This window comes from Eulemur rufifrons, chromosome 20 (assembly GCF_041146395.1).
Source record: "Eulemur rufifrons isolate Redbay chromosome 20, OSU_ERuf_1, whole genome shotgun sequence".
Classification (NCBI taxonomy): domain Eukaryota; kingdom Metazoa; phylum Chordata; class Mammalia; order Primates; family Lemuridae; genus Eulemur; species Eulemur rufifrons.
The window spans coordinates 35847010-35859354 of record NC_091002.1 but is presented as its reverse complement, the minus strand read 5'-3'; the positions used below and the strand labels follow the sequence as shown (position 1 = coordinate 35859354).

At 41.3% G+C, this 12345-nt stretch overlaps 1 protein-coding gene across 2 annotated transcripts in view; it reads left to right on the top strand.

Moving 5' to 3' along the window:
• SEL1L2 (SEL1L2 adaptor subunit of SYVN1 ubiquitin ligase) overlaps positions 1–12345 on the top strand; it is a 99568-nt gene that overhangs the window by 69093 nt on the left and 18130 nt on the right. For both annotated transcript variants that reach the window (XM_069496118.1, XM_069496117.1), the window contains exons 11-13: positions 6680–6748; positions 7943–8020; positions 12024–12086. In XM_069496118.1, coding sequence (XP_069352219.1) covers positions 6680–6748; positions 7943–8020; positions 12024–12086 — 210 coding nt within the window. The remainder of the gene's footprint in view (positions 1–6679; positions 6749–7942; positions 8021–12023; positions 12087–12345) is intronic.

The following is a 12345-nucleotide window of genomic DNA, read 5'->3' as shown; positions in this document are numbered from 1 at the left end:
CAAAGGCCAGCTGCAGAAAGTTCACCTTTGAGTTTCCTGCTACGGGGTCTAAAGACCAACTTAATTCCCATTTGGCTAGAGCAGAGGACTGGCTGCATTTAACATAATTAAAAATATATTAAGTATCTTTACAAATTTTCAAAGCTCTTTTTATTCATTTTTCTTAACCTTACCTTACCCCTGTGAGGTTAGAAGGTTAATTAACCATTCAAATTTATAGTGGAGAAATACTTGACCTACACAGGATTCTTCTAAGATGCCAGGGCCATGGAATGAGTTCTTGCCTAGATTCTGATAGTGATTCCAAGGCCCTAGATCATTACAAACCTGGGAAGTAACTGAGAGTCCTATTAAAAGATGATTTTGCAGCTCTTGTCATTTATAGGAGCCACGTGTTCATTGTCTCAATGGAACATGTGCTATTTCAACATAGTCCCCCTGCATAAGTGATAAAAACAACTATTTTATAAGGCTGTTGCATAAAAAAGTGATCTGTAATTACTTTCCATTTCACTTTATATTGTTATTTTATGAATGTGTCTTTGGTACTATAATTCTTATTTTATATGAGATACAGTAAACATCAGGTAAATGTCAAAGTTAATTTCATAAAATGTGATAAAATAGGTAGCAATTTAAGCATATGCATCCCAAGACAGCTCCGTTGAAGATCTTCAGATTTTTGTATCCTAATCATAATCAAGGTGTAGGTGGGAAGTTTTAGATTCATAATATTACTCCAGTGTCAGATTTCAGCCTGTAGTGTGTTTCTCATGTTAATTATAGGATGCATAACTAGGAAAAGAGTTCCTCTTTTTCTGTAAACATGAAATTTGATTGGGTGGGAAGGAACCCAAATCTCAGCAGTAGGAAAGACACACCAATCTTTGCATAGTACAGTAAAACCCCACCAAGTACCTCCAGGCAGCTCCAGCCACCGTGACCACCAGATGGAGCTGCAGCTGCCTCCGGGTGAAGATGAAGTGCAACCCCCGGGGCTGGCACTGAAGGATTCCGGGGCTGTGGTGCAACAGCCAGGCAGCCTCTCCATTGGGCTTATTCACGGAGGTTTTATCGTATCTGTCTTGCAGTTGAGGAGCTGAGGCTGGCCAGAGAAAGTAAATTGCTTCAAGGCTCACAGCTGGGGTTGTTTAAGAAGCAGAATTTGAACTCAGGCCCGCAGAATTCAAATACTGGGCTCTTTCCATTAAACTTTCCTTTTGACTCAGGCAAAAAAAAAAAAAAAAAAAAAAAAGGCCTCTAAAATCTGTTTCTGCATTTATGAAGAAGAAGGAATGACATGATCTCTCAAGTTCCTTCAGCTGTAACTTTCTGATAGTGGGTTGGGCCCCCTGCTTCCCATCCAGATATCCTAAGGAGGCAAGTTTAATGCCAGAACCATCCCAGTGGTTCAGGCACTCTCCAGTGCAAGCACAGTTCGGTCCTTTCTGCTTCCCTCAGCCTAATGACCTTGAACTTACAGGAGGGCTCCAATCAAAATCTCAAAATGGAAGACTGATTGGCTTATGTATCAGTTAGCTTAGTGTGTATAACAAAGCACTCCCAACGGTAGGTGGCTTAAAACAACAATGATCTATTTAATTCATGATTTTGGTGGGTCAACAGTTTTGGCCAGGCTCAGCTGAGCCATTCCAGTTTGGGCCAGGCTCAACTAATCTTAGTTGGGCTTGCTCATGCGGGCCAGGCTCAACTAATCTTAGTTGGGCTTGCTCATGCATCTGCAGTTAGCTGGAGTATTGGCCAGAACTGGCTGGTTTATGATGGCTTCATCTGTGACAGGTGGAATGACTGGAGCCTCTCTCCATGTGGTCTCATCCTCCAGCCAACGGGCCCAAGCCTTCCACATGGCAGTCTAAAGCTCTAAGAACACAAGAGCAGAAGTCCCTCGAGGTCTGCTTCAGAACTGACAAATCACTTCTGCCACATTCTTTTGGCCAAAGCAAGACACAAGGCCAGCAAGATTAAAGGGGTAGGGAAATGGGCTTCTCCTTATTATGGGAAGAGCTGCAAAGTGTTGTGGTTACTTACCATTTAGTTGCAAGAATTAACTTGGAATGCACCAATAGGTTAAATAGTTGATTCTTATTTTCACAGAATCAACTTGGAATGGCAAGGGAGACACATAGAGGAGAGGGAAAATAAAGGGACAAACCTGATTTCTGAAAGGCTGTTGCTGGCTTCTTATCCTTCCAAGTCTTACCTCCTCAGTGAGAATTTTCTTTTTTTTAAGTTTTATTTTATTTTTTAAAGTTTTATTTTATTTTTAATTGACACATAATAATTGCACATATGTATGGGGTACAATATCATGTTTCGATACATGTCTACATTGAGTAATGATCAAATCAGGGTAATTAGCAAATCCATCACCTTGAACATTTAGCATTTCTTTGTGGTAAGAACATTCAAAATCTTATCCTCTAGCTATTTTGAAATATACATTATTGTTAACTAGCGTCACCCTATTGTGCAATAGAACACCAGAACTGGTCTTCCTTTCTAATTGTAACTTTGTACCCATTGACTATCCTCTCCCTATCCGCCCTCCTCCTCTCCCCAGCCTCTGGTAACCACTATTCTACTCTCTGCTTCTATGAGATCAGCTTCTTTAGATTCCACACAGGAGTGAGATCATGCAGTATTTGTTTTTCTGTGTCTGGTTTATTTCATGTGACGTAATATCCTCTGGGTTTATCTATGTTGTCACAAATGACAGCGTTTTATTTTTTGTGGCTGAATAATATTCCATTGTGTATATATACCACATTTTCTTAATCCATTCATCTGCTGATTGACACTTAAGTTGGTTCCACATCTTGGCTATTGCGGATAGAGCTGCAATAAACATGGGAGTGCAGCTCTCTCTTCCACATAGTGATTTCATTTCCTTTGGATTTTACTCAGTAGTAGGATGGCTGGATCATATAGTAGTTCTGTTCAGAGATGATTTTCTTAACTCAGCTCTTCCATCACTTATCCTATCACACTGTGTTCGTCTTTCTCATATCCCACATAACTCCCTAAATCATATTGATCTGTATTTGTTTACTGTCTGTCTCTGCATAACGGAATAAAAGTTCTTTGTCTTGCTTATTACTATGTATCCTGTACTCAGAATAGTACCTGGTACACATGAATTACTCAGTAAATACTTTTTAAATAAGAGAATGCCATAATAGCATCCTAAACATTCCATGTTGCTCCTCAGCCTGAAAACTGCCATCTGAACCAGTATGCTAATGTTTCAGTTCACCAAAGAAAATTATTAGTATAAGCCTCTTTTTAAATGTGATGCCCCACTTTACTGCTCAGCAAATTAAATTTCAAAATACCTAGAAATAACTAGCTTGCCTTTTTTCCCCTCCCGTTTGGTTGAACTAATCTCTCTCATGAGTTGCCATCACAGATAACAGTTTCACCCTCCCACTGACCAAATTCTTAATTATTGAAAAATATCGTATATGCAATTCTTGATTACATTATCTTAAATTTTACATGCACAGATTTAAATGTCATTTGCACTTCTAAATATATACGGGCTCAGAATGAATTGGATTAGGAAAGGGAGGTATTTGGGTGCATATTATTAAAGTGGATAAAGCATAATTAAATTAGACCTGGCAGAGGACTAATATCAAATTTGTAAGGGCAACTGCTTTGTCTACACTGCCACCCATTAGAAAGAAAAGAGCTAATATCATCTTTTCTCAGGATGATCTACAGAGCCTGGGATAAGAGAAGTGTTCATAATGTTTTTAGAATAATACATTTTCTTGGCATTTCATTTTAGGGGAAATGTTACAAACTGATTAAACTAAAGATTTTCTTATAGCTAGTGAAAAATCATGCTCATTTTTTTAAAAAAGAGAGATATGGGCTCAAATAATAAAACTTCACCTAGGATAGTGCCTGAGACATACTATATTTCATCCTAAGACACCATCAGTTATAAGATGTAGCATTATTTTATGTTCTACTGAGAAAGAAAAAACTGCCAATATAAATTATAATAATGCCATTTATGGTAAGAATTGTCCTGATTAAAATGGGGTAGGGGGGTATGTACATCTTAGAATCAGTGAAATATGATGACAGGTGCTTAGTATATACTTGAAAGATGGATGGATGGATGGATACTTGGTCTTAACTCTGAGAGCAAGAACTCAGATTAGCTCATATGCATCCATCAAGGTATTTAGCATGGTGCTTAATAAATGTTTATGCAATGGAAGCAATAGCATTAAGGTAAATTTAAAAAGAAAAAAAAAAGAGAATTGAAATGTCAAGTAAGCCATGACAGGGGAGTGGTGTGTGACAGAGAGTCTCAGTTCCTTTTGGTCCTTATGGGATCATTATATTGAAGGATGAGTAAAACTCCAGGAGTTTTATTTGCTTCTGGGGAATAGATGATTTTCTTTTAAAAGTTCAATCTATTTTCCCAGAATGAAACTTTTTTCAGAACTCTCTATTGTGAGATATTTAAGGGCCAAATGACTAAACTGGACATTGAAAATGATTTCATAAAATCATAATTCTGGAGCCAGAAGGGTCCATAAAGATTAAAGTCCACCCCCCTTGTTTTAGAGGTTTATTCACTCATTCATTCCTGAAATGTTTCCTGAGTGCCTAACATGCGGCAGACACTATGCTAAGTTCAGAGGATTCACTATTGGAGGAGACAAAATAAGCAGATAATGAGATCAAGGGATGAATGTCACAAAAAGCAGGGGACGGGGTGCCCTGAGAACACAGAGGAGGAGAATCTGAATGAGGAAACCAAAGCCGGGAAACGACGTGATTTGCATAAATTACAGTTACCTAGGGACATATTTGGGTCTTGGCTCAGTAGAGATACACTTTTTCTCAGTAGAGAAATACTTTTATTTTTGATATTAATGTTTTCTGATTTGGTAAATCACACATTGCTATAACTTTCTCCTATCCAACTGACACTTTATTCCCGACATTTTATCTTCAGGCCTCCCTAAGGCTCATAAATCTCCAATGGCTTCTATTTCTACCAAGGAAAATCAGTCTTCAGCCTGGTATTCAAGACTGTTTATAATAATGGGCCCATCTCATTTTTGCAAGTCTTAGCTTCTGGATATTCGATTTCAGCCATACTGAAGGAATTACTACTTTCTGAACACACCTTGGACATTCCCATGCCCATCCCCTTGCTCGTGTTATTCCCCTCACCTGTGTACTGGTGACTCATCGCCACATTCCATGAGGCCTCTATCATTCTGTCCTCTTTACCCCGTGGAGGCAGAGTGCCAAGTGCATGGGAACTGGCTTCAGGCTGCTTATAGGAAGAGTCCAGTCTTGGCTGCATGACTCTGAGTACCACTAAATAGGGCCAGATGTTAATAATACCTTATGGTGCTATTGTGAAGATTAGGTAAGAAAAAGTTTGTAAGACCCTTATTAGAGAACTGGGCATAATGTCTTTTATTCTATACCCTTCTAATTCTTTTTGGTGTTCCTTTTACCCCACCTGTCACCTACTATCTTATTGCTCTTTACACATATTCCTTCTCAGCACCATTTTTGGGGAGCAAATATAGGGACCGTGTTTTTTTCATTTATGAATCACCTATAATACATTAAATATACAGCAGGCTTCACTTGAGTTACTGAAAGGGTAAGTGAAGATTGGAAGAAACTGATGGCTGGCTGGATGCATGATGCGATGATGGCCAGCAATGGTGGCATTTGTACTTCTGTCCACAAAGCAGATCAACTTCAGTAATGAGAGTGTGGTTCTCAAATAAGTTGGCAATATTCATAGCGCAAATTTCCATATAAAATAACTACCCATATTTCCTCCCTAAACATTCTCTTCTCTTTGGGAAGGAGCAGATCCTTGAATATCAACCCAGTCGAGACTTTTTAAAGAGCAGAAGTGTTGTATCCTAATGAGACACTTTGAAGAGTGCCTTCATGTCTCACTCCCCCCTGGGGCTGATTTCTTTTATGACTCCATGTGGTTTCTGAGGAGACTTTTTAAAAGGTCAGGAGGAGGCCTAGGGAATGTGGCAGCAAGGGACAAAGTCAGTCCTTGTGTGTTCTAGACGGAGTGCTTCATTTAATGTTATGACCCAGACGAGATCAGAGGCTTTGCCAGACTCCTTAGATTTGATTTAGAAGGAATTGCCTTGAAGCTCACCTCTGCATGAAGACATGGTCGCAGCAGGCAGCCAGGTGTGTCTGGTCTTACTCTGCCTATAAACATTAGGATGCTGCGTATCCGATTCTGCCAACCATAGTACAAACTGTCTTTTAAAATAAGCACACAGTGTCAACACAGAAGCCTACTTTTTCAAAATAATGGACTATTTAGCTCTATAGCTGGTATTTGGCTCTCCCCACAAGGCCACATGCCCGTGTCTTTCCAAATGTGAGAAGCAAGTCCTCACATTCTAAAATTATGTTTTATATCTGTACATATATAGAGAGAGAGAGTGAGAGAGAGAGAGAGACATCCTCCCACTCTTCAGGTTTATGTTTAAAATAGCACTTGGAATAGTGCCTTGAACAAAGTAGGCATTTTGTAGATATTTTTGATGCATATTGAATGAAATAAAGTTTAGTTCAAAAAGCCATTTTGTAGGATTTATTTGTGACTGGCAATAATACCGTTCTCTTTTCTCTCCAGAAAGCATTATACTACTTCTTAAAGGCAGCAAAGGCCGGGAGTGCAAATGCCATGGCATTTATAGGAAAGGTACATGCTTCATGTCCATCAGAATTTTTCATTTCTTAAAAACTTAATAAATTGGTGGTGCCAGCTAATTGTAGGGGGACAGGACTCAGGCCTCTTTCATGGAAGCAGCTGAGGGGGGCATTCGGCTGCAACCTGAGGGTAGTGTTCTTGAGGTGACAGTTTGGGAAGAAGCCCCATTCAATAGCAGCCTTTATCTGGGACATCAGAAACAGCCTCAGAAGTACACCTGGGGCCAGGTGCGGTGGCTCACACCAGTAGTCCTAGCACTCTGGGAGGCCAAGGCGGGAGGATCACTTAAGGTCAGGAGTTCGAGATCAGCCTGAGCAAGAGTGAGGCCCAGTCTCTACAAAAAAATAGAAAAATTAGCCAGGAGCGGTGGCACGTGCCTATGGTACCAGCTACTCAGGAGGCTGAGGCAGGAGAATTGCTTGAGCCCAGGAGTTTGAAGTTGCTGTGAGCTATGATGACTTCACAGCACTTTAGCCAGGGCGACAGAGCGAGACTCAGTCTAAAAAAAAAAAAAAAAAGAAGTACACCTGGCCCAGAGGTCCTCCCCTGAGTGTATCTATGAGCCTGTGAGCATCCCCCCAACATGTAACAGGAGATCCGGGCTGGTTGGGCATCTGACACCGGTACTGGCCTCGGCCCAATCAGGTGCTTCTTTCCTCCACCCCTGGAATGAGAATCAGCTCCAGGCTGACCAGAGTCCTGCTCATGCCACCTCTGCCAGGAGCTTTCCAAAGCCTGCCGAGCAGCCTTGTGAGGGTTCCCCCAGAGAGGCATGTTCTTCTCTCTCCTTCAAAGGCCACTCACTCCCCTGAGTGCTGCCCTAGGCTCCCCGCAGCCTATTTGCATTAGTAACCATGGGGACAAGTGCCCTGCTTCCGGAAGTGCTACATACAGTAAATGTAGATGCAAGAGACACGAGGAAACACAAGTAGGCTCCATTCCTTTGCCAGGACCTTTGCAGCGTCCCTCCAGAATGTATGTAGTAGATTATATTCTTGGTTTTTCCTTTTGTTTTAAATCGAGGTAAAATTCAAATAACATAAAATTAACTGTAAGTGTACAATTCGGTGGCATTTACTACATTCACAATGTTTACGACCACTACCTCTATTTAGTTTTAAAACATTTGCATCACCTTCAAATGCCTTTGTTTTTTTACATCCCCTCTTCATGTTTTTCCCCTAGATGTATTTAGAGGGGAATGCTGCCGCACCGCAAAATAACACTACTGCCTTCAAATACTTTTCCATGGCAGCCAATAAGGTATGTCCTCAACCCATCGCTGTAAACACATAAAAACAATCGCATGTAGACTGGCGCTGAAGTCCCAAGCCCAGACAAGGAGCCTGCAAGGACTTCTGTGTCCTGGAGAAGTACAATGTGGTTGAAAATAAAATATGGGGTGGGACTGGGGGAAGATACAGCTCATCTTCTTGGTAAATGAAAACGGCAGTAACGTGTGCTACCCTAGCAGGGGCCAGCAGGAGGCCAGACAGAAGCTCAGCTTTCCCTGCTTCTGTGCAATAGATGAGGCTATCTAGCTTAGGAACAGGAAATGAAAGAGATAAGGACAGAGGAAGGAAAAACTCAATCGATAACAGCAGCAAGTTCAAGGCAAAGACATCCAAGAAATGTTCACTTTTCTCCAGTCAGATCTTACCCAAAGGCCAGGGCTCCCCCTGACCCAAGCAGGAGGTTGGCAGGGAGGCAGCCAGGACAAGGTGACTGAGAACATGGTTCTAGAGACAGAATGCCTGGCTTAAATGCCAGCCCTGCAACTTGCTATCTGTGTGACCATGGGCAATTTACTTAAACACTCTGAGCCTCAATTTCCCTGTCTATAAAATGGGAATATAAGAATATTTGCCTGGTATTGTTGTTGTCAAGATTTAAGGAGTTAATACATTTGTGCCTCATATTGTAAAGTACCTAAAGCAGGGCCTGCCCCATAGTAAGTGTATTATATAGAATGAACTCCAAAGCATATCCCAGACAGAATGGATTGGATCCATGCAGGAATACAGATATGGTTTAATATGCTTCGTGCTGTCGAAGTCTTTGCCTTTGTTCCTTGGCTTAGTGAGGTTAATATCTGTCAGATAAGACTTAATAGATTCCTCGGAATCCTTTTAATGCATGAAGACCGTCCTCATCCTAACACCCATCGGCCCAATGTTGGCAAATGGCCTTGATAAACTTTCTCTGCCTGCACAGTAGGAAGCATTTTGTTGTCTTACAATTTCATACTGCAACACTGGCAATAAAGATGTGCTCAAATCGGGGAATATTTTCAACTGCTCTCAGTTTTTTAAAGCCCACATGCTGCTTTAGGAGCCTATTTATAAATGACTAGCACCTCGAGCTGTTGCTATTGTGGTGTAAATTACTGAGAAGGCTAGTACTCCTCTGCCTTGTAATTTGTATGAAATTGTTGCTCAGCAAGGCAGTTATCTGGAGTACCATTAGATTAGGATGACAAAGAAGAGCAGGCTGAAAAAGAGGCGACAAGGGAGATCTCTTATAATCTGGCAAATAACGCTGATTTGTCAGCCCAGAGGAATAGTGCCAAGAAGATGGGTTTATAAATTAACTCAGCTCCCAGGCTATTCAGGGCTGTGGAACCAGCAGTGATCTGGGCCTCTTGTGTTCTAAATCTGAGGTAGCTTCCTTTACAAAGGAAATCTGAAATGGTATTTAAGGCGATTATTCTAAATGGCATTAGGTGGACATGGCCACATACTTCTTGATCGTTGCCTGAGCAATTTGTTAGATTTCTCACTCATACTCTTACTACTTTTTTGTAAACATTGCTTTTTAAATTTGTTTTTAAGTTATATCAATGGCAGGACACAGAGCCACAGCTTTTACAACCTCTTTTGTCTTATTTACTTAGAACCAAGGACAGTTACCCTGAGTGACATTGAGCCCATATTGGGCCACGTTCCTCTGGTTCTCTCACACCTCTGAGGACATCAGGCCCATCCCCATCCCCATACTTTTGTCATACGCACCCTCCACCCCAGAATCCCCCATTCTAAGTCCCACTCATCCCCCAGAGCAGAGTCCAAGCCTCTCTCCCTCCACAAAGCCGCCCACACCCCTTGGCTCATATAATCTCTTCCCTCTTCTGACCTTGCCCGGAATTCACTCTCACTGCTGGGATTTTACTGCGTTCTACCTTGTGGCTTCTCCCTACTGTCTGAAGGCCACATCCTCAACTAGAGGAGGACAAGTGTTCTCGTCCATAGCACAGGTTTATTAAATATTTGTCAAATAAATGGCCATCTGTTCCCTAGGTTCACATTATTTAACCTAAGCAAGAGCAATAAACCCAAAGTAGAAGTTGTATACTCTGGAGTACTGGCTACACGTATGTTTTGGGGAGCCCAGAAAGTGTTTTAAATATCAGTAAACTTCATCAAACTCTGGACATCCAGCTTTTCCTGGAAAATGGCACGAGCTGACCATATGGAGCTACCACTCCACAGGGCAACCGCAGGCTGGAGTAGCGGAGGAGCTGCTGCTGCCTTCAGACAGGGCAGGCACTCTCCGTTTGCCTCCATCCCCACAGCTCTCTCCATCACCTGGCTCGTTGCACTTCTCACATCACCTGCGTAGCTCCTGGAAGCATCTGAGTTGGCCACTCCTGACCTGAAAGTTCTAAATAGACACTCTGGGCCTTAAACAGTTGGTGGGACTCCCTTAGAGGAAGGAAGTAATTTCTCCCCACTATTCTAACTTTTCTCCTTCCTGTCTTCCTTCTTCCTTGTCTCCTCTCATTTTCATTCCCTTCCACGTTTCTCAACATGTAAACAAGAAGACACTCACTAGACTTTGCCACATCATCACACTGAGCCTTACTACCGCTCCCAGAGAGCAGAGTAACCCAAGGAGCCTAGAACCAAAGGTAGATGTGGTCAGGAGAGAAGACGGAAGAAGAAAGCAGAGTTATGCCACTGGTTTTACATACGGGTGGACTGTCCTTAAGAACTCTTACAATAGCGGGTCCTTTGATAGGCATAGGCTCAAGATTGGAGTCCTGAAACAGTTTTTGAAGTATGCCTTCTCTATTTACGAGCTATGATGGTTCCCTGTGTAATGGTGAGCACTCTGGACTCTGAGCTGCTCCTGTGTCACTCAGGGGCTCTCTGGCTGCATCCCCAATAACTAAATCCAGGTAGTAAGAAGAAATCTAGAGATCTATCAGAACTTAAGTTCCTGAGGAAATACTATAAACCTGTAAAGCAAACCTACAGATCTGCTGAACACAAGCCAAGTGGTCAACCGTGGATCCTTACTTAGTCGCTAGAGGGTGAAAAGCATGATGGGAGATGGAAAGAAAAAGCAGTTTTCTAGCTGGGGGAGGTACTTTTAAGATTTACCTTTCATCCAGGCTTGATCTGCTAAATATCAATATATTTGAACATGTGCTGAATACTAAATGTGCTAAATACTCCCTTCCTTGGAGTATTCAGAATATTAATCAGAAAAATAAATGGTAATTAATTTAGCATCAAGTAGAAAAGAAAACATGGGTGATGTTATAAGCAGTGGAATTGGACTAAAGAAACATATGCCAATAATACTTCACTGTCTTTAGTGGCTGGATTGAAATACACAGAGTCTCTAAAATGTTATTTGGCCATTTGTGTCAACCTCCTTTGACCAAAGTAGGTAACAAGTGTCTGAGTAAACTTCCCTCTTCTAGAAAACTCCTACACATCCTTCAAAACCAAATGTCACCACCCCCAACAACTCAATCCCCTTCAGTTCCTAGCCTCAACCAGGCAGTAGAGTGTCCCTCTTCTCAGTGTCCACAACACTCTGAATCTATTTCTACTTTAGGACTTAGCACATTTGACATGACTTTAAGAGGTTGACCTGGCCCTTTGATAGGGCTTATAGCCCACTAGCCTGCGAACTCTCCAAGGCAGGGCTCATGGTTTAGTCACCTTTTACCTCTTACCTTCTGTCTCTGCCTGGTACCACTTATGGAATCATACACAAAGCAAGTCCTAAAGTGCTGAATGAAAGAATGGGGGAAAGATTTAACTTCATTTCCCTCTTCTCTTTTGTAGTCAAAGGGGATTATGAAGGTGTAAAAGAAGAGACTAGAGAGGGTCAAAATAACCTGCCATCTGCCTGGTTAACCTGCCTCAATTAATCTCTTACTGGGTGCATTTCAAATATCTTGAATGATTTTGTAGTAATTTTCCTTATCATGAATTTTTCTGGGACTTTACTTGGATTCTTAAAACTCTTTTAGGGCAATGCAATTGGTCTTCATGGGCTTGGTCTTCTTTACTTTTATGGAAAAGGAGTTCCCATGGTAAGTTAAATAATTTCATTATCTTTTCCATGTTTCCAGCAATTTATAGGGTAAAATTCATGGTCATTCATTAATTGAAAGGAATAATCTCTATTATCTGGTTTGCCAAACTATTATATCAGATAATAGAGAATAAAATAATCTAGTGAAACCTTTGCCAAAGAGACACAGAAGAACAAGCTTGTGACAAGAATAGCATTCCTAATTATATCTCAGAATCGCAGATTCTAAATAACCTTAGAAATTATCTATCCTCTGA